This window comes from Stylophora pistillata, chromosome 4 (assembly GCF_964205215.1).
Source record: "Stylophora pistillata chromosome 4, jaStyPist1.2, whole genome shotgun sequence".
Lineage (NCBI taxonomy): Eukaryota > Metazoa > Cnidaria > Anthozoa > Scleractinia > Pocilloporidae > Stylophora > Stylophora pistillata.
In genome coordinates, this window is record NC_142522.1 from 41,368,291 (window position 1) to 41,388,983 (window position 20,693).

Consider the following 20,693-nt stretch of genomic DNA (forward strand, 5'->3'; position numbering starts at 1 on the left):
TTCTCGCTAGTGTTTATTCTTAAATGTCTAACAAAATCTAATGTCAAACAACAACAAACATATGAAACATATGTGTGAACTGCGGTTATGAGACGTATATGAGCACGATCCTTCGCAGTAAAGCACTATTTGAGCAATAGTGAAAATCAGACCTGAAAAAAATTTCAGGCCTGTACGGGATTCCAACCACTGACCTCTGCGATACTAGTGCAGCGCTCTACCAATTGAGCTAACAAGCCAACTGGGAGCAGGCCATCAAATTAATTCGATATAAACCCGTAGATGATAAATCAAACAACAACAAACATATGAAACATATGTGTGAACTGCGGTTATGAGACGTATATGAGCACGATCCTTCGCAGTAAAGCACTATTTGAGCAATAGTGAAAATCAGACCTGAAAAAAAAAAAAATTTCAGGCCTGTACGGGATTCGAACCACTGACCTCTGCGATACTAGTGCAGCGCTCTACCAATTGAGCTAACAAGCCAACTGGGAGCAGGCCATCAAATTAATTCGATATAAACCCGTAGATGATAAATCAAACAACAACAAACATATGAAACATATGTCATTAGTAAAAATACCCTTTGTTATATGTTGTCTACTTACAAATAGATTAAACTGGTCAGATTCTGGAACGCTTTCTCAGGAATAAGCTTCAACATGTTCCCTGTCAAGACTCTAAGGAAATAAAAAATAAACTCCATCCTCTCAGCTATGAAAATGATTGTTTCTTATTTTAATGTGTGATATGTGATAGAAAAGTATTCTCTGCCGCAGAAAATTGGATAACAATAAACAATCAAGCTCGCTATTCTTCGGATTTAGAATAAAAACAGCTTTTAACTATTCAAGGCTGGTTTCGATCTAACATTACTTTAAATGAATGGAAATCAGGGGATTTGTAGTCCCTTCTGTTAGAATAAATACCCTTTGTTAGATTTTGTCTACTTACAAAGAGTCTAAACTCGTCAGATTCTGGAACGCTTTCTCAGGAATAAACTCCAACTTGTTATTTGACACGTCTCTAAGGATAAAAAATGTTTAACTCCACCCTCTTAGCTATGCCAATGGTTGCCTCTGATGTTACTGTGTGATATGTGATACCAAAACTATTCTATCTATGCTTCATACAATTGGACAAGAATGTGCAATCAACCTCGCTGTTTTTAGGATTTAAAATTCAAACCACTTTTGATAAATCAAAGCTAGTTTCGATGGAAAGTTAATCTAAATTAATGGCAATCTATAGATTCGCATTTCCATCTATAGGTATAAATACCCTTTGTTATATGTTGTCTACTTACAAGTAGGTTAAACTGGTCAGATTCTCGAACGCTTTCTCAGGAATAACCTTCAACATTTTCCCTGTTAAGACTCTTTAATGGTAATCAGGGGATTCGTAGTCCCTTCTCTTAGCATAAATATCGTTTGTTAGATGTTGTCTACTTATAAGTAGTTTAAACTCGTCAGATTCTGGAATGCTTTCTCAGGAATAAGCTCCAACTTGCTATTTGACACGTCTCTAAGGAGAAAAAAATGTAACTCCATCCTCTCACCTATTCTAATGGTTGCCTCTTATGTTACTGTGTGATATGTGATACCAAAACTGTTCTACGCCTCATACAATCGGACAACAATGTAAAATTAAGCTTGCTGCTTTTAGGATTTAAAATTAAAACCACTTTTGATAAATCAAGGCTAGTTTCCATGGAAAGTCACTCTAAATTAATGGCAATCTATAGATTCGTATTTCCCTCTACAGGTATAAATACCCTTTGTTATATGTTGTCTACTTACAAATAGATTAAACTGGTCAGATTCTGGAACGCTTTCTCAGGAATAAGCTTCAACATGTTCACTGTCAAGACTCTGAGGAAATAAAAAATAAACTCCACCCTCTCAGCTATGAAAATGGTTGTTTCTTATTTTAATGTGTGATATGTGATAGAAAAGTATTCTCTGCCGCAGAAAATTGGATAACAATAAACAATCAAGCTCGCTATTCTTCGGATTTAGAATAAAAACAGCTTTTAACTATTCAAGGCTGGTTTCGATCTAACATTACTTTAAATGAATGGAAATCAGGGGATTTGTAGTCCCTTCTGTTAGCATAAATACCCTTTGTTAGATTTTGTCTACTTACAAAGAGTCTAAACTCGTCAGATTCTGGAACGCTTTCTCAGGAAGAAACTCCAACTTGTTATTTGACACGGATCTAAGGAGAAAAAAGTTTAACTCCACCCTCTTAGCTATGCCAATGGTTGCCTCTGATGTTACTCTGTGATATGTGATACCAAAACTATTCTATACTTCATACAATTGGACAAGAATGTGCAATCAACCTCGCTGTTTTTAGGATTTAAAACTCAAACCACTTTTGATAAATCAAGGCTACTTTCGATGGAAAGTTAATCTAAATTAATGGCAATCTATAGATTCGTATTTCCTTCTATAGGTATAAATACCTTTTGTTATATGTTGTCTACTTACAAGTAGGTTAAACTGGTCATATTCTCGAGCGCTTTCTCAGGAATAACCTTCAACATGTTCCCTGCTAAGACTCTTTAATGGTAATCAGGGGATTCGTAGTCCCTTCTGTTAGCATAAATACCCTTTGTTAGATGTTGTCTACTTACAAGTAGTTTAAACTCGTCAGATTCTGGAACGCTTTCTCAGGAATAAGCTCCAACTTGTTATTTGACACGTCTCTAAGGAGAAAAAATTTTAACTCCACCCTCTTAGCTATGCCAATGGTTGCCTCTGATGTTACTGTGTGATATGTGATACCAAAACTATTCTATGCCTCAAACAATTGGATAACAATGTGCAATCAGCCTCGCTGTTTTTAGGATTTAAAATTCAAACCACTTTTGATAAATCAAGGTTACTTTCGATGCAAAGTCACTCTAACTTAATGGCAATCTATAGATTCGTATTTCCTTCTATAGGTATAAATGCCCTTTGTTATATGTTGTCTACTTACAAAGAGGTTAAACTGGTCAGATTCTGGAACGCTTTCTCAGGAATAAGCTTCAACGTGTTTACTTCCAAGACTCCAAGGAAATAAAAAATTAACTCCACCCTCTCAGCTATGAAAATGATTCATTCTTATTTTAATGTGTGATATGTGATAGGAAAGTATTCTTTGCCGCAGAAAATTGGACAACAATAAACAATCAAGCTCGCTGTTTTTCGCATTTAGAATTAAACAGCTTTTAACGCTGCAAGGCTGGTTTCGATCTAAAGTAACTTTAAATTAATGGTTATCAGGGGATTTGTAGTCCCTTCTGTTAGCATAAATACCCTTTGTTAGATGTTGTCTACTTACAAGCGGTTTAAACTCGTCAGATTCTGGAACGCTTTCTCAGGAATAAGCTCCAACTTGTTATTTGACACGTCTCTAAGGAGAAAAAAATTTTAACTCCACCCTCTTAGCTATGCCAATGGTTGCCTCTGATGTTACTGTGTGATATGTGATACCAAAACTATTCTATGCCTCAAACAATTGGATAACAATGTGCAATCAGCCTCGCTGTTATTAGGATTTAAAATTCAAACCACTTTTGATAAATCAAGGTTACTTTCGATGCAAAGTCACTCTAACTTAATGGCAATCTATAGATTCGTATTTCCTTCTATAGGTATAAATGCCCTTTGTTATATGTTGTCTACTTACAAAGAGGTTAAACTGGTCAGATTCTGGAACGCTTTCTCAGGAATAAGCTTCAACGTGTTTACTTCCAAGACTCCAAGGAAAAAAAAATCAACTTCACCCTCTTAGCTATGAAAATGATTGTTTCTTATTTTAATGTGTGATATGTGATAGAAAAGTATTTTTTCCCGCAAAAAAAGGACAACAATAAACAATCAATCTCGCTGTTTTTTGGATTTAGAATTAAAACAGCTTTTAGCGATTCAAGGCTGGTTTCGATCTAAAATCACTTTAAATTAATGGTAATCAGGGGATTTCTAGTCCCTTCTGTTAGCATAAATACCCTTTGTTAGATGTTGTCTACTTACAAGTAGATTAAACTCGTCAGATTCTGGAACGCTTTCTCAGGAATAAGCTCCAACTTGTTAAATGACACGTGTCTAAGGAGAAAAAATTTAACTCCATCCTCTCAGCTATTCTAATGGTTGACTCTTATGTTACTGTGTGATATGTGATACCAAAGCTATTCTATGCCTCATACAATCGGGCAACAATGTACAATTAAGCTTGCTGCTTTTAGGATTTAAAATTAAAACCACTTTTGATAAATCAAGGCTAGTTTCCATGGAAAGTCACTCTAAATTAATGGCAATCTATAGATTCGTATTTCCCTCTACAGGTATAAATACCCTTTGTTATATGTTGTCTACTTACAAATCGGTTAAACTGGTCAGATTCTGGAACGCTTTCTCAGGAATAAACTTCAACATGTTCCAACTCAAGACTCTAAAGAAATAAAAAATAAACTGCACCCTCTCGGCTATGAAAATGATTGTTTCTTATTTTAATGTGTGATATGTGATAGAAAAGTATTCTCTGCCGCAGAAAATTGGAGAACAATAAACAATGGAGCTCGCTATTTTTCGGATTTAGAATTAAAACAGCTTTTAACTATTCAAGGCTGGTTTCGATCTAAAATCACTTTAAATTAATGGAAATCAGCGGATTTGTAGTCTCTTCTGTTAGCATAAGTACCCTTTGTTAGATGTTGTCTACTTACAAAGAGTCTAAACTCGTCCGATTCTGGAACGCTTTCTCAGGAATAAGCTCCAATTTGTTATTTGACACGTCTCTCAGGAGAAAAAAATTTAACTCCACCCTCTCAGTTATGCCAATGGTTGCCTCTAATGTTAATGTGTGATATTTGACACCAAAACCATTCTATGCTTCATACAATTGGACAAGAATGTGCAATCAACCTTGCTGTTTTTAGGATTTAAATTTGAAACCACTTTTAATAAATCAAGGCTAGTTTCGATGGAAAGTCACTCTAAATTAATGGAAATCTATAGATTCGTATTTCCTTCTATAGGTATAAATACCCTTTGTTATATGTTGTCTAGTTACAAGTAGGTTAAACTGGTCAGATTCTGGAACGCTTTCTCAGGAATAACCTTCAACATGTTCCCTGTCAAGACTCTAAGGAAATAAGAAATTAACTCCACCCTCTCAGCTATGAAAATGATTGGTTTTTATTTTAATGTGTGATATGTGATAGGAAAGTATTCTTTGCCGCAGAAAATTGGACAACAATAAACCATCAAGCTCGCTGTTTTTCGGATTTAGAATTAAAACAGCTTTTAACGATTCAAGGCTGGTTTCGATCTAAAGTCACTTTAAATTAATGGAAATCAGAGGAGTTGTAGTCTCTTCTGTTAGCATAAATACTCTTTATTAGATGTTTTCTACTCACAAGTCCTTTAACCTCGTCAGATTCTGGAACACTTTCTCAGGAATAAGCTCCAACTTGTTATTTGACACGTCTCTAAGGAGAAACAATTTTAACTCCACCCTCTCAGCTAAGCCAACGGTTGCCTCTTATGTCACTGTGTGATATGTGATACCAAAACTAATCTATGCCTCATACAATTGGACAACAATGTGCAATCAGCCTCGCTGTTTTTAGGATTTAAAATTGAAACCACTTTTGATAATTCAAGGCTAGTTTCGATGCAAAGTCACTATAATTTAATGGAAATCTATAGATTCGTATTCCCTTCTATAGGTATAAATACCCTTTGTTATATGTTGTGTAGTTACAAGTAGGTTAAACTGGTCCGATTCTGGAAGGCTTTCTCAGGAATAACCCTCAACATATTTCCTGTGAAGAGTCTAAGGAAATAAAAAATTAACTCCACCCTCTCAGCTATGAGAATGACTGGTTCTTATTTTAATTTGTGATATGTGATAGGAAAGTATTGTTTGCCGCAGAAAATTGGACAACAATAAACAATCAAGCTCTCTCTTTTTTTGGATTGAGAATTTAAACAGCTTGTAACGATTCAAGGCTGTGTTTCTATTTAAAGTCACTTTACATTAATGGAAATCAGGGGATTTTTAGTCCCTTCTATTACCATGAATACCATTTAGATACAATGAAATATATGTAGTTCAAATATTTTGAACTGTGGTATGAGATACATATGATGGACGATCCTCGCAGTAGATACCGCTATTTAAGCAATAGCGAAAGTCAGACCTGAGAAAAATCAGGCCTGTACGTGATTCGAACCACTGACCTCTGCGATACTAGTGCAGCGCTCTACCAATTGCAGAGGTCAGTGGTTCGAATCCCGTTCAGGCCTGATTTTTTTCAGGTCTGATTTTCGCTATTGCTTAAATATCGCTATCTACTGCGAGGATCCTGCATCATATGTATCTAATACCGCAGTTCAAAATATATGAACTTCATATATTTCATTGTATCTGATTTATCACTTTCACGGGTTTATTACAAATCAACTTAAAGGCCTGCTCCCAGTTGCCTTGATAGCTCAATTGGTAGAGCGCTGCACTAGTATCGCAGAAGTCATTGGTTCGAATCCCGTACAGGCCTGATTTATTTCAGGTCTGATTTTCGCTATTCCTTAAATAGCGCTATCTACTGCGAGGATCGTGCATCATATGTATAAATACCCTTTGTTAGATGTTGTCTACTTACAAGTGGTTTAAACTCGTCAGATTTTGGAACACTTTCTCAGGAATAAGCTCCAACTTGTTTTTTGACACGTCTCTAAGGAGAAAAAAAAATTTTAACTCCACCCTCTCAACTATGCCAATGGTTGCCTCTTATGTTACTGTGTGATATGTGATACCAAAACTATTCTATGCTTCATACAATTGGACAAGAATGTGCAATCACCCTCGCTGTTTTTAGGATTTAAAATTCAAACAACTTTTCATAAATCAAGGCTAGTTTCGATGGAAAGTTAATCCAAATTAATGGCAATCTATAGATTCGTATTTCCTTCTATAGGTATAAATACCCTTTGTTATATGTTGTCTACTTACAAAGAGGTTAAACTGGTCAGATTCTCGAGCGCTTTCTCAGGAATAACCTTCAACATGTTCCCTGTTAAGACTCTAAGGAAATAAAAAATTAACTCCACCCTCTCAGCTATGAAAATGATTCATTCTTATTTATAGTGTGATATGTGATAGGAAAGTATTCTTTGCCGCAGAAAATTGGACAACAATAAACAATCAAGCTCGCTGTTTTTCGGATTTAGAATTAAACAGCTTTTAACGATGCAAGGCTGGTTTCGATCTAAAGTAACTTTAAATTAATGGTTATCAGGGGATTTGTAGTCCCTTCTGTTAGCATAAATACCCTTTGTTAGATGTTGTCTACTTACAAGCGGTTTAAACTTGTCAGATTCTGGAACGCTTTCTCAGGAATAAGCTCCAACTTGTTATTTGACACGGATCTAAGGAGAAAAAATTTTAACTCCACCCTCCTAGCTATGCCAATGGTTGCCTCTGATGTTACTGTGTGATATGTGATACCAAAACTATTCTATGCCTCAAACAATTGGATAACAATGTGCAATCAGCCTCGCTGTTATTAGGATTTAAAATTCAAACCACTTTTGATAAATCAAGGCTACTTTCGATGCAAAGTCACTCTAACTTAATGGCAATCTATAGATTCGTATTTCCTTCTATAGGTATAAATGCCCTTTGTTATATGTTGTCTACTTTCAAAGAGGTTAAACTGGTCAGATTCTGGAACGCTCTCTCAGGAATAAGCTTCAACGTGTTTACTTCCAAGACTCCAAGGAAAAAAAAAATTAACTTCACCCTCTTAGCTATGAAAAAGATTGTTTCTTATTTTAATGTGTGATATGTGATAGAAAAGTATTTTCTCCCGCCAAAAAAAGGACAACAATAAACAATCAATCTCGCTGTTTTTTGGATTTAGAACTAAAACAGCTTTTAGCGATTCAAGGCTGCTTTCGATCTAAAATCACTTTAAATTAATGGTAATCAGGGGATTTCTAGTCCCTTCTGTTAGCATAAATACCCTTTGTTAGATGTTGTCTACTTACAAGTAGATTAAACTCGTCAGATTCTGGAACGCTTTCTCAGGAATAAGCTCCAACTTGTTAAATGACACGTCTCTAAGGAGAAAAACATTAACTCCATCCTCTCAGCTATTCTAATGGTTGACTCTTATGTTACTGTGTGATATGTGATACCAAAACTATTCTATGCCTCATACAATCGGGCAACAATGTACAATTAAGCTTCCTGCTTTTAGGCTTTAAAATTAAAACCACTTTTGATAAATCAAGGCTAGTTTCCATGGAAAGTCACTCTAAATTAATGGCAATCTATAGATTCGTATTTCCCTCTACAGGTATAAATACCCTTTGTTATATGTTGTCTACTTACAAATCGGTTAAACTGGTCAGATTCTGGAACGCTTTCTCAGGAATAAGCTTCAACATGTTCCAACTCAAGACTCTAAAGAAATAAAAAATGAACTGCACCCTCTCGGCTATGAAAATGATTGTTTCTTATTTTAATGTGTGATATGTGATAGAAAAGTATTCTCTGCCGCAGAAAATTGGAGAACAATAAACAATGTAGCTCGCTATTCTTCGGATTTAGAATTAAAACAGCTTTTAACTATTCAAGGCTGGTTTCGATCTAAAATCATTTTAAATTAATGGAAATCAGAGGAGTTGTAGTCTCTTCTGTTAGCATAAATACTCTTTATTAGATGTTTTCTACTCACAAGTCCTTTAACCTCGTCAGATTCTGGAACACTTTCTCAGGAATAAGCTCCAACTTGTTATTTGACACGTCTCTAAGGAGAAACAATTTTAACTCCACCCCCTCAGCTAAGCTAATGGTTGCCTCTTATGTCACTGTGTGATATTTGATACCAAAACTATTCTATGCCTCATACAATAGGACAACAATGTGCAATCAGCCTCGCTGTTTTTTGGATTTAAAATTTAAACCACTTTTGATAAATCAAGGCTAGTTTGGATGGAAAGTCACTCTAATTTAATGGCATCTATAGATTCGTATTTCCTTCTATAGGTATAAATACCCTTTGTTATATGTTGTCTACTTACAAGTAGGTTAAACTGGTCAGATTCTCGAACGCTTTCTCAGGAATAAGCTTCAACATGTTCCCTTTCAAGACTCTAAGGAAATAAAAAATTAACTCCACCCTCTCAGCTATGAAAATGATTGTTTCTTATTTTAATGTTTGATATGTGATAGAAAAGTATTCTCTACCGCAGAAAATTGGACAACAATAAGCAATCAAGCTCGCTATTCTTCGGATTTAGAATTAAAACAGCTTTTCAGGCTGGCATTCAAGGCTGGTTTCGATCTAAAATCACTTTAAATTAATGGAAATCAGGGGATTTGTAGTCCCTTCTGTTAGCATAGATACCCTTTGTTAGATGTTGTCTACTTACAAGCGCTTTAAACTCGTCAGATTCTGGAACGCTTTCTCAGGAATAAGCTGCAACTTGTTATTTGACACGTCTCTAAGGAGAAAAAATTTTAACTCCACCCTCTCAGCTATGCGAATGGTTGCCTCATATGTTACTGTGTGATATGTGATACCAAAACTTTTCTATGCCTCATATAAGTGGACAACAATGTGCAATCAGCCTCCCTGTTTTTAGGATTTAAAATTCAAACCACTTTTGATAAATCAAGGCTAGTTTCGATGGAAAGTCACTCTAAATTAATGGAAATCTGTTGATTCGTATTTCTTTTTATAGGTTTAAATACCCTTTGTTATATGTTGTCTACTTAGAAGTAGGTTAAACTGGTCAGATTCTGGAACGCTTTCTCAGGAATAAGCTTCATCATGTTCCCTTTTAAGACTCTAAGTAAATAAAAAATTTAACTCCACCCTCTCAGCTATGAAAATGATTGTTTCTTATTCTAATGTGTGATATGTCATAGAAAAGTATTCTCTACCGCAGAAAATTGGACAAAAATAAACAATCAAGGTCGCTGTTTTTCGGATTTAGAATTAAGACAGCTTTTAACTATTTAAGGCTGGTTTCGATCTAAAATTACTTTAAATCAATAGAAATCAGGGGATTTGTGGTCCCTTGTGTTGGCATAAATACCCTTTGTTAGATGTTGTCTACTTACAAGCGCTTTAAACTCGTCAGATTCTGGAACGCTTTCCCAGGAATAAGCTCCAACTTGTTATTTGACACATCTCTAAGGAAAAAAAATTTAAACTCCACCCTCTCAGCTATGCCAATGGTTGCCTCTTATGTTAGTGTGTGATTTGTGATACCAAAAATTTTCTATGCCTCATACAATTGGACAAAATGTGTAATCAGCCTCGCTGTTATTAGGATTTAAAATTCAAACCACTTTTGATAAATCAAGACTAGTTTCGATGGAAAGTCACTCCAAATTAATGGCAATCTATTGACTCGTATTTCCTTCTATAGGTATAAATAGCCTTTGTTATATGTTGTCTACTTACAAGTAGGTTAAACTGGTCAGATTCTCGAACGCTTTCTTAGGAATAAGGTTCAACATGTTCCCTTTCAAGACTCTAAGGAAAAAAAAAATTAACTCCACCCTTTCAGCTATGAAAATGATTGTTTCTTATTTTAATGTGTGATATGTGATAGAAAAGTATTCTCTGCCGCAGAAAATTGGACAACAATAAACAATCAAGCTCGCTGTTTTTCGGATTTAGAATTAAAACAGCTTTTAACTATTCAAGGCTGGTTTCGATTTAAAATCACTTTAAATTAATGGCAATCAGGAGATTTGTAGTCCCTTCTGTTAGCATAAATACCCTTTGTTAGATGTTGTCTACTTACAAGCGGTGTAAAGTCGTCAGATTCTGGAACGCTTTCTCAGGAATAAGCTCCAACTTGTTATTTGACACGTCTCTAAGGAGAAACAATTTTAACTCCACCCTCTCAGCTATGCCAATGGTTGCCTCTTATGTTACTGTGTGATATGTGATACCAAAACTATTCTATGCCTCATACAATCGGACAACAATGTACAATTAAGCTTGCTGCTTTCAGGATTTAAAATTGAGACCACTTTTGATAAATGAAGGCTATTTTCGATGGAAAGTCACTCTAAATTAATGGAAATCTATTGATTCGTATTTCCTTCTATAGGTATAAATAGCCTTTGTTATATGTTGTCTACTTACAAGTAGGTTAAACTGGTCAGATTCTCGAACGCTTCCTCAGGAATAAGCTTCAATATGTTCTTTTTCAAGACTCTAAGGAAGTAAAGAATTAACTCCACCCTCTCAGCTATGAAAATGATTGTTTCTTATTTTAATGTGTGATATCTGATAGAAAAGTATTCTCTACCGCAGAAAATTGGACAACAATAAACAATCAAGCTCGCTGTTTTTCGGATTTAGAATTAAAACAGCTTTTAACTATTTAAGGCTGCCTTTGATCTAAAATTACTTTGAATTAATGGAAATCAGGGGATTTGTAATCCCTTCTGTTAGCATAAATACCCTTTGTTAGATGTTGCATACTTACAAGTATTTTAAACTCGTCAGATTCTGGAACACTTTCCCAGGAATAAGCTCCAACTTGTTATTTGACACGTCTCTAAGGAGAAACAATTTTAACTCCACCCTCTCAGCTATGCCAATGGTTGCCTCTTATGTTACTGTGTGATATGTGATACCAAAACTTTTCTATGCCTCATACAATTCGACAACAATATGCAATCAGCCTCCCTGTTTTTAGGATTTAAAATTCAAACCACTTTTGATAAGTCAAGCTAGTTTCGATGGAAAGTCACTCTAAATTAATGGAAATCTATTGATTCGTATTTCCTTCTATAGGTTTAAATACCCTTTGTTATATGTTGTCTACTGACAAGTAGGTTAAACTGGTCAGATTCTCGAACGCTTGTTCAGGAATAAGGTTAAACATGTTCCCTTTCAGGACTCTAAGGAAATAAAAAAATTAACTCCACCCTCTCAGCTATGAAAATGATTGTTTCTTATTTTAATATGTGATATGTGATAGAAAAGTATTCTCTAACGCAGAAAATTAGACAACAATAAACAATCAAGCTCGCTGTTTTTCGGATTTAGAATTAAAACAGCTTTTAACTATTTAAGGCTAGTTTCGATCTAAAATCTCTTTAAATTAATGGAAATCAGGGGATTTGTAGTCCCTTCTGTTAGCATAAATACCCTTTGTTAGATGTTGTCTACTTACAAGCGGTTTAAACTCGTCAGATTCTGGAACGCTTTCCCAGGAATAAGCTCCAACTTGTTATTTGACACGTCTCTAAGGAGAAACAATTTTAACTCCACCCTGTCAGCTATGTCAATTGTTGCCTCTTATGTTACTGTGTGATATGTGATACCAAAACTATTCTATGCCTCATACATTCGGACAACAATGTACAATTAAGCTTGCTTCTTTTAGGATTTAAAATTGAGACCACTTTTGATAAATCAAGGCTAATTTCAATGTAAAGTCACTCTAAATTAATGGCAGTCTATTGATTCGTATTTCCTTCTATAGGTATAAATAGCCTTTGTTATATGTTGTCTACTTACAAGTAGGCTAAACTGGTCAGATTCTCGAACGCTTTCTCAGGAATAAGTTTCAACATGTTCCCTTTCAAGACTCTAAGGAAATAAAAAAATTAACTCCACCCTCTCAGCTATGAAAATGATTGTTTCTTATTTTAATATGTGATATGTGATAGAACAGTTTTCTCTACCGCAGAAAATTAGACAACAATAAACAATCAAGCTCGCTGTTTTTCGGATTTAGAATTAAAACAGCTTTTAACTATTTAAGGCTGGTTTCGATCTAAAATCACTTTAAATTAATGGAAATCAGGGGATTTGTAATCCCTTCTGTTAGCATAAATACCCTTTGTTACATGTTGTCTACTTACAAGCGCTTTAAACTCGTCAGATTCTGGAACGCTTTCTCAGGAATAAGCTCCAACTTGTTATTTGACATGTCTCTAAGGAGAAACAATTTTAACTCCACCCTCTCAGCTATGCCAATGGTTGCTTCTTATGTTACTGTGTGATATCTGATACCAAAACTATTCTATGCCTCATACAATCGGACAACAATGTACAATTAAGCTTGCTGCTTTTAGGATTTAAAATTGAGACCACTTTTAATAAATCAAGGCTAGTTTCGATGGAAAGTCACTCTAAATTAATTGAAATCTATTGATTCGTATTTCCTTCTATAGGTACAAATAACCTTTGTTATATTTTGTGTACTTACAAGTACGTTAAACTGGTCAGATTCTCGAACGCTTTCTCAGGAATAAGCTTCAACTTGTTCCCTTTCAAGACTCTAAGGAAATAAAAATATTAACTCCACCCTCTCAGCTATGAAAATGATTGTTTTTTATTTTAATGTGTGATAGGTGATAGAAAAGTATTCTCTACCGCAGAAAATTGGACAACAATAAACAATCAAGCTCGCTGTTTTTCGGATTTAGAATTAAAACAGCTTTTAACTATTCAAGGCTGGTTTCGATCTAAAATCACTTTAAATTAATGGAAATCAGGGGATTTGTAGTCCCTTCTGTTAGCATAAATACCCTTTGTTAGATGTTGTCTACTTACAAGCGGTTTAAACTCGTCAGATTCTGGAACGCTTTCTCAGGAATAAGCTTCAACTTGTTATCTTTCAAGACTCTAAGGAAATAAAAAAACTAACTCCACCCTCTCAGCTATGAAAATGATTGTTTCTTATTTTAATGTGTGATAGGTCATAGAAAAGTATTCTCTACCGCAGAAAATTGGACAACAATAAACAATCAAGCTCGCTGTTTTTCGGATTTAGAATTAAAACAGCTTTTAACTATTCAAGGCTGGTTTCGATCTAAAATTACTTTAAATGAATGGAAATCAGGGGATTTGTAGTCCCTTCTGTTAGCATAAATACCCTTTGTTAGATGTTGTCTACTTACAAGCGGTTTAAACTCGTCAGATTCTCGAACGCTTTCTCAGGAATAAGCTTCAACATGTTCCCTTTCAAGACTCTAAGGAAATAAAAATATTAACTCCACCCTCTCAGCTATGAAAATGATTGTTTCTTATGTTACTGTGTGATATGTGATAGAAAAGTATTCTCTACCGCAAAAAATTGGACAACAATAAACAATCAAGCTCGCTTTTTTTTGGATTTAGAATTAAAACAGCTCTTAACTATTCAAGGCTGGTTTCGATCTAAAATCAATTTAAATGAATGGAAATCAGGGGATTTGTAGTCCCTTCTGTTATCATAAATACCCTTTGTTAGATGTTATCTACTTACAAGCGGTTTAAACTCGTCAGATTCTGGAATGCTTTCTCAGGAATAAGCTCCAACTTGTTATTTGACACGTCTCTAAGGAGAAAAAATTTTAACTCCACCCTCTCAGCTATGCCAATGGTTGCCTCTTACGTTACTGTGTGATATGTGATACCAAAACTATTCTATGCCTCATACAATCGGACAAGAATGTACAATTAAGCTTGCTGCTTTTAGGATTTAAAATTGAGACCACTTTTGATAAATCAAGGCTAATTTCGATGGAAAGTCACACTAAATTAATGGAAATCTATTGATTCGAATTTCCTTCTATAGGTATAAATACCCTTTGTTATATGTTGTCTACTTACAAATAGGTTAAACTGGTCAGATTCTCGAACGCTTTCTCAGGAATAAGCTTCAACATGTTCCCTTTCAAGACTCTAAGGAAATAAAAATATTAACTCCACCCTCTCAGCTATGAAAATGATTGTTTCTTATGTTACTGTGTGATATGTGATAGAAAAGTATTCTCTACCGCAAAAAATTGGACAACAATAAACAATCAAGCTCGCTTTTTTTTGGATTTAGAATTAAAACAGCTCTTAACTATTCAAGGCTGGTTTCGATCTAAAATCACTTTAAATGAATGGAAATCAGGGGATTTGTAGTCCCTTCTGTTATCATAAATACCCTTTGTTAGATGTTGTCTACTTACAAGCGGTTTAAACTCGTCAGATTCTGGAATGCTTTGTTAGGAATAAGCTCCAACTTGTTATTTGACACGTCTCTAAGGAGAAAAAATTTTAACTCCACCCTCTCAGCTATGCCAATGGTTGCCTCTTACGTTACTGTGTGATATGTGATACCAAAACTATTCTATGCCTCATACAATCGGACAACAATGTACAATTAAGCTTGCTGCTGTTAGGATTTAAAATTGAGACCACTTTTGATAAATCAAGGCTAATTTCGATGGAAAGTCACACTAAATTAATGGAAATCTATTGATTCGAATTTCCTTCTATAGGTATAAATACCCTTTGTTATATGTTGTCTACTTACAAATAGGTTAAACTGGTCAGATTCTCGAACGCTTTCTCAGGAATAAGCTTCAACATGTTCCCTTTCAAGACTCTAAGGAAATAAAAAATTAACTCCACCCTCTCAGCTATGAAAATGATTGTTTCTTATTTTAATGTGTGATATGTTATAGAAAAGTATTCTCTACTGCGGAAAATTGGACAACAATAAATAATCACGCTTGCTGTTTTTCGGATTTAGAATTAAAACAGCTTTTAACTATTCAAGGCTGGTTTCGATCTAAAATTACTTTTAATTAATGGAAATCAGAGGATTTGTAGTCCCTTCTGTTAGCATGAATACCCTTTGTTAGATGTTGTCTACTTACAAGCTGTTTAAACTCGTCAGATTCTTGAACGCTTTCCCAGGAATAAGCTCCAACTTGTTATTTGACACGTCTCTAAGGAGAAACAATTTTAACTCCACCCTCTCAGCTATGCCAATGGTTGCCTCTTATGTTACTGTGTGATATGTGATACCAAAACTATTCTATGCCTCATACAATCGGACAACAATGTACAAATAAGCTTGCTGCTTTTAGGATTTAAAATTGAGACCACTTTTGATAAATCAAGGCTAGTTTCGATGGAAAGTCACTCTAAATTAATGGCAATCTATTGATTCGTATTTCCTTCTATAGGTATAAATAGCCTTTGTTATATGTTGTCTACTTACAAATAGGTTAAACTGGTCAGATTCTCGAACGCTTTCTCGGGAATAAGCTTCAACATGTTCCCTTTCAAGACTCTAAGGAAATAAAAAATTAACTCCACCCTCTCAGCTATGAAAATGATTGTTTCTTATTTTAATGTGTGATATGTTATAGAAAAGTATTCTCTACTGCGGAAAATTGGACAACAATAAATAATCACGCTCGCTGTTTTTTGGATTTAGAATTAAAACAGCTTTTAACTATTCAAGGCTGGTTTCGATCTAAAATTACTTTAAATTAATGGAAATCAGGGGATTTGTAGTCCCTTCTGTTAGCATAAATACCCTTTGTTAGATGTTGTCTACTTACAAGCGGTTTAAACGCGTCAGATTCTGGAACGCTTTCCCAGGAATAAGCTCCAACTTGTTATTTGACACGTCTCTGAGGAGAAACAATTTTAAATCCACCCTCTCAGCTATGCCAATGGTTGCCTCTTATGTTACTGTGTGATATGTGATACCAAAACTTTTCTATGCCTCATACAATTGGACAACAATGTGCAATCAGCCTCGCTGTTTTTAGGACTTAAGATTCAAACCACTTTTGATAAATCAAGGCTAGTTTCGATGGAAAGTCACTCTAAATTAATGGGAATCTATAGATTGGTATAACCGTCTATAGGCATAACTACCCTTTGTTATATTTTGTCTACTTACAAGTAGTTTAAACTCGTCAGATTCTGGAACGCTTTCTCAGAATAAGTTTTAACTTTTTATTTGACACGTCTCTAAGGAGAAAAAATTTGAACTCCACCCTCTCAGCTATGTCAATGGTTGCGTCTTATGTTACTGTATGATATGTGATACCAAAACTATTCTCTGCCTCATACAATTGGACAACAATATACAATATAGCTTGCTGTTTTCAGGATTTAAAATTGAAACCACTTTTGATAAATCAAGGCTGGTATCGATCCAAAATCACGTTAAGAGTTATGACTAGGCACTTAGTGGAGTCAACTTTATTAATTAGTTCATCGTCAATTTTAATTCTTAATGACTGATTAGGTTTAATTTTACTGGAATGAAAAAAAAAAAAGTTAGGTTTTGTTTTAATAAGTGCTAATCGATTACATTTTATCCATCCGGCAACAGATTTTAGTTCACGATTGAGGGATCAGTCCTTGGACCTCTTCTATTTTTACTTTACATAAATGACATTCACCTTTGTTCTGATAAACTAAAATTTTATCTCTTTGCAGGATGATACTAGTATACTTTATGCTGATAAGAATCTTAAGGCGATCGAGCAAACGGTTAATGTAGAGTTGAATAACGTACATGACTGGTTAACTACAAATAGGTTGACATTGAATACAAAAAAATCAAATTTCTTAATTTTTCGTCCTCATCAGAAAAAAATGCATTTTTCTCCACAAATAGGTGTTTTAGATTGTGAGACAAACCGAAGAGTTAGTTTAGAGCAAAAAAGTTATATCAAATATCTAGGCGTTTTAATTGATCAAAATTTGTCATGGAAAAACCATGTTGACTCTGTTATCGTAAAAATAAGTAAAACAATAGGGATGATTGCAAAGCTGAGGTACTTCGTTCCCTCTACTATCCTTGTAAATATTTACAGTTCATTAATTCTACCTTATATAACTTATGGACTCCTTGCCTGGGGCAATGCGTCAAATGCTTATTTAAACAAGATTTTAGTTCTTCAAAAGCGAGTTTTGCGCTTAATCTATTTCACCGATCGAAGAGAGCATGCCATCCCTTTATTTGCCAAAGCAAAAATTCTGCCTGTTACGTTCCTATATTATGAAGCCGTAAGTAAACTTATGTTTGACGTGCACAACCAGAGGGCTCCCATTAATATTTTGAAACTATTTACTAAAACATCTCATATTCATACCTACAATACTCGATCATCCAAATCGCAGCTCTTTAGTACAAAGTACTCTAGACTTAACCTACAAAAAAAGGCTTTCTCGCGTGTTGGTGTCAAAATTTGGAATAAGATACCGAAAGAATTCAAAACGTTATCAAAACATTCCTTTAATAAACAAATTAAAACGTCTTTATTTCAGATACTAGATAATGAAGATTCTTATCTTGATGTTGAAAAGATCTCCTCTAAACTTAAGGACTGCATAATTAAAACAAATTGATCCGATTGCTTTCAGTACTAATGTATTTGCTTCTATACTTTATTGAACAACTATTGATGTATTTGCCAGCTATGCTTCTTTTTATAATTTAACAATATCTAATTATTTAGTTTTCAATATTCTTTATATATTGTAAATAATGTTTGTTGATGATTGACCCGCCTCGAATAGCAAATTTGCTATCTGCGGGTCAACATAATCTAAATCATTTTGTAAGAAAAAGAAAAATAAAGTGTATAAAGTGTGTGTGTGTGTGTGGGTTGTTTCAAGGTTGGCAAGGTTTTTGCTAGAAAAGTAAATTTTAGTATCATCAGCAAAAAGATGGAATGTTAGTAAGCCAGAAGTATTGGACTAATTATTTACTTATAAGAAGAATAAAAGGGGTCCTCAAATAGATCGTCGTGGGACACCACAAGTCACTGGTAATGAAGATGAGTTATAACCATTAACATTTATAAATTGTTCTCTTTGGAATAAGTAAGATTTAAACCAATCAAGCAAAAAACACATCTTATTCCATAATGCACCCCTTATTCCACAATGGTTAAACTTAGTTAATAGGATTGTATGATTAACAGTATCAAATGCTTTTTTCAGATCTATAAATACACCACAGCCAAATTCATTATTATCTATGGACTGCCGAATAGATTCAGTGTTATAAGAGCATGGGTAGTTGATCCTTTTTCTCTGAAACCAAACTGAAGTGGATAAAGTAGTTTTAATTCTTCCAAATAAGTGTAGAGGCAATGGCACATAGCTTTTTCAAATAGTTTACTAAAGTTAGAAGGAACAGAAATTGGTCTATAATTTTCTATGTCAAATCTTGAGCCTTTCTTAAAAACAGGAGTAATCCTCGCTAATCTTAATTTCACAGGAAAATTACCACTAACAAAGGAATCATTGACTAAAAATACGAAAGGCTCGGGTTTATAGTCCCTAATAGTTTTCAAATTTGCTATCCTATTAAAATAGAAGTCCAGAAATGTTGATGTACAGTTATTATTAATCTTTAAGTTCAGCCCTGGGCACGCTTAAGAGATTGCTATGGCAGAAGAGATTGCTATAGGTGAGAAAAATAAGAATAGCTTTCTCAAATTTTGACTTCTAATAATAAGTGACTGAGCAATTCACGTCGCAATCCTTGATTTTTCAAAAGCATTCGACAAAGTTCGCCATCGCCGACTCTTGAAGAAACTTGTTTGTTACGGAATTCGTGGCCCACTACTTAACTGGTTTGAATCGTTCGTAACACAGCGTACCCAATCAGTGGTAATTGAGGGGGCATCATCTGCCCATGTAGTTACGACATCTGGTGTTCCCCAAGGAACAGTCTTAGGACCGCTACTGTTCTTAATGTATATAGATGACTTACCTGATACTCTTAAATCTACTGTTAGACTTTTTGCTGATGATTCATTGTTATAGGGCACAATTTGTTGTGATGAAGACACAGCCGATCTCTAAGAAGACTTGTATAGATTAGAAGACTGGCAACAAGCGTGGATGATGGAATTTAATCCTTCAAAGTGTAACATCATGTCTTTTACAACCAAGAGAGATCATCCAAAGCGAGAATATGTATTCTGTGGACAAATCTTAGAAGAAGTGGAATCTCACCCTTATCTGGGGGTAATGCTCGATAACAAAATGAGGTGGTCACCACACATTAAAACAATCACATCTAGGGAAAATAAGGTCCTGGGACTTATCGAGCGAAACCTGTGGAATTGTCCAAAGTCAGTGAAAGAAACCGTGTATTGTGAGGCCAAAACTCCAGTATGCCTGTAGCGCATGGGACCCACATTACCAGAAAGATAGAGTCGCTCTAGAAAGGGTACAGCGGAAAGCAGCCCGCTTTGTCACTGGAAATTACGATCGAACAACGAGCGTGACGGAAATGCTGCAAGATCTACAGTGGGACGCACTTGAAACAATGAGAAGACATGGAAGGCTCTCCACTATGTACAAGATGTGCCACGGCCTCCTAGATGGGATTGGGAGGATTATTTGATAACAAACAAAGAAAGGAGAACCCGAGGAAGCCATGATTTTAAATTCATTGTACTGAAAGTACATAAAGATATTTTTAGATTTTCTTTTCTCCCCAGGGCAATAACTGAATGGAACAAACTCCCAAAAGAAACTGTTTCCAACCAATCCCTCCGTATTTTTAAAAGCAAACTAACTTAAATTTATTTATCAGTAGTTTTAAATAGTTTTTAATAATTTTCAATCGTTTTTAATAGTGTTGTATATTTAGTATAGCTTCACTTATTTTTATCTTAGAGTTGGCGTGATGTATTAAACGATTTTGCCGACATAACGATATTTGGATATAGATTTAGATTTAGAACTATTAAAAAAGGCTGGTACTTAGGAACAAAGAAAATAAGTAAATATATAAAAACTTGGAAATGCCATCTCAATAACAAACGCCACAAAGAACGACGTAGTCCTGTTTAATGGTACGTATCTTCGAAGCTTAATAAAATGAACACAACACTTGAGATTT

The 20,693-nt window shown here is 34.8% G+C and overlaps 1 protein-coding gene and 1 long non-coding RNA gene across 2 annotated transcripts; both read right to left on the reverse strand.

Annotated features, from left to right (window-relative positions):
• Positions 1 to 594: 594 nt before the first annotated feature.
• Positions 595 to 2,554, reverse strand: LOC148733783 (uncharacterized). Its single transcript, XM_088758034.1, has 5 exons — positions 2,499 to 2,554; positions 2,152 to 2,223; positions 1,806 to 1,877; positions 961 to 1,032; positions 595 to 686 (listed from the first exon to the last, which is right to left on the reverse strand). Exons 1-5 carry the CDS (start codon positions 2,552 to 2,554, stop codon positions 611 to 613), a joined length of 348 nt encoding a protein of 115 aa, XP_088614160.1. The 3' UTR covers positions 595 to 610.
• Positions 2,555 to 7,259: 4,705 nt separating this feature from the next.
• LOC148733784 (uncharacterized) lies at positions 7,260 to 8,513 on the reverse strand. The gene is made up of 3 exons (XR_016000470.1): positions 8,395 to 8,513; positions 8,049 to 8,120; positions 7,260 to 7,427 (listed from the first exon to the last, which is right to left on the reverse strand). It is a non-coding gene; the product is annotated as an uncharacterized LOC148733784 (long non-coding RNA).
• Between the last annotated feature and the right edge of the window lie 12,180 nt (positions 8,514 to 20,693).

What these genes read in the sequence shown, in the direction of transcription:
- LOC148733783 (XM_088758034.1), bottom strand. Translation starts at nt 2,554, where the DNA reads ATGTTGAAGGTTATTCCTGAGAAAGCGCTCGAGAATATGACCAGTTTA. An exon ending in ATGACCAGTTTAACCTACTT is followed by an intron (nt 2,224 to 2,498) that starts GTAAGTAGACAA and finishes TTTTCTCCTTAG; the next exon opens with ATCCGTGTCAAATAACAAGT. An exon ending in CTGACGAGTTTAGACTCTTT is followed by an intron (nt 687 to 960) that starts GTAAGTAGACAA and finishes TTATTTCCTTAG; the next exon opens with AGTCTTGACAGGGAACATGT.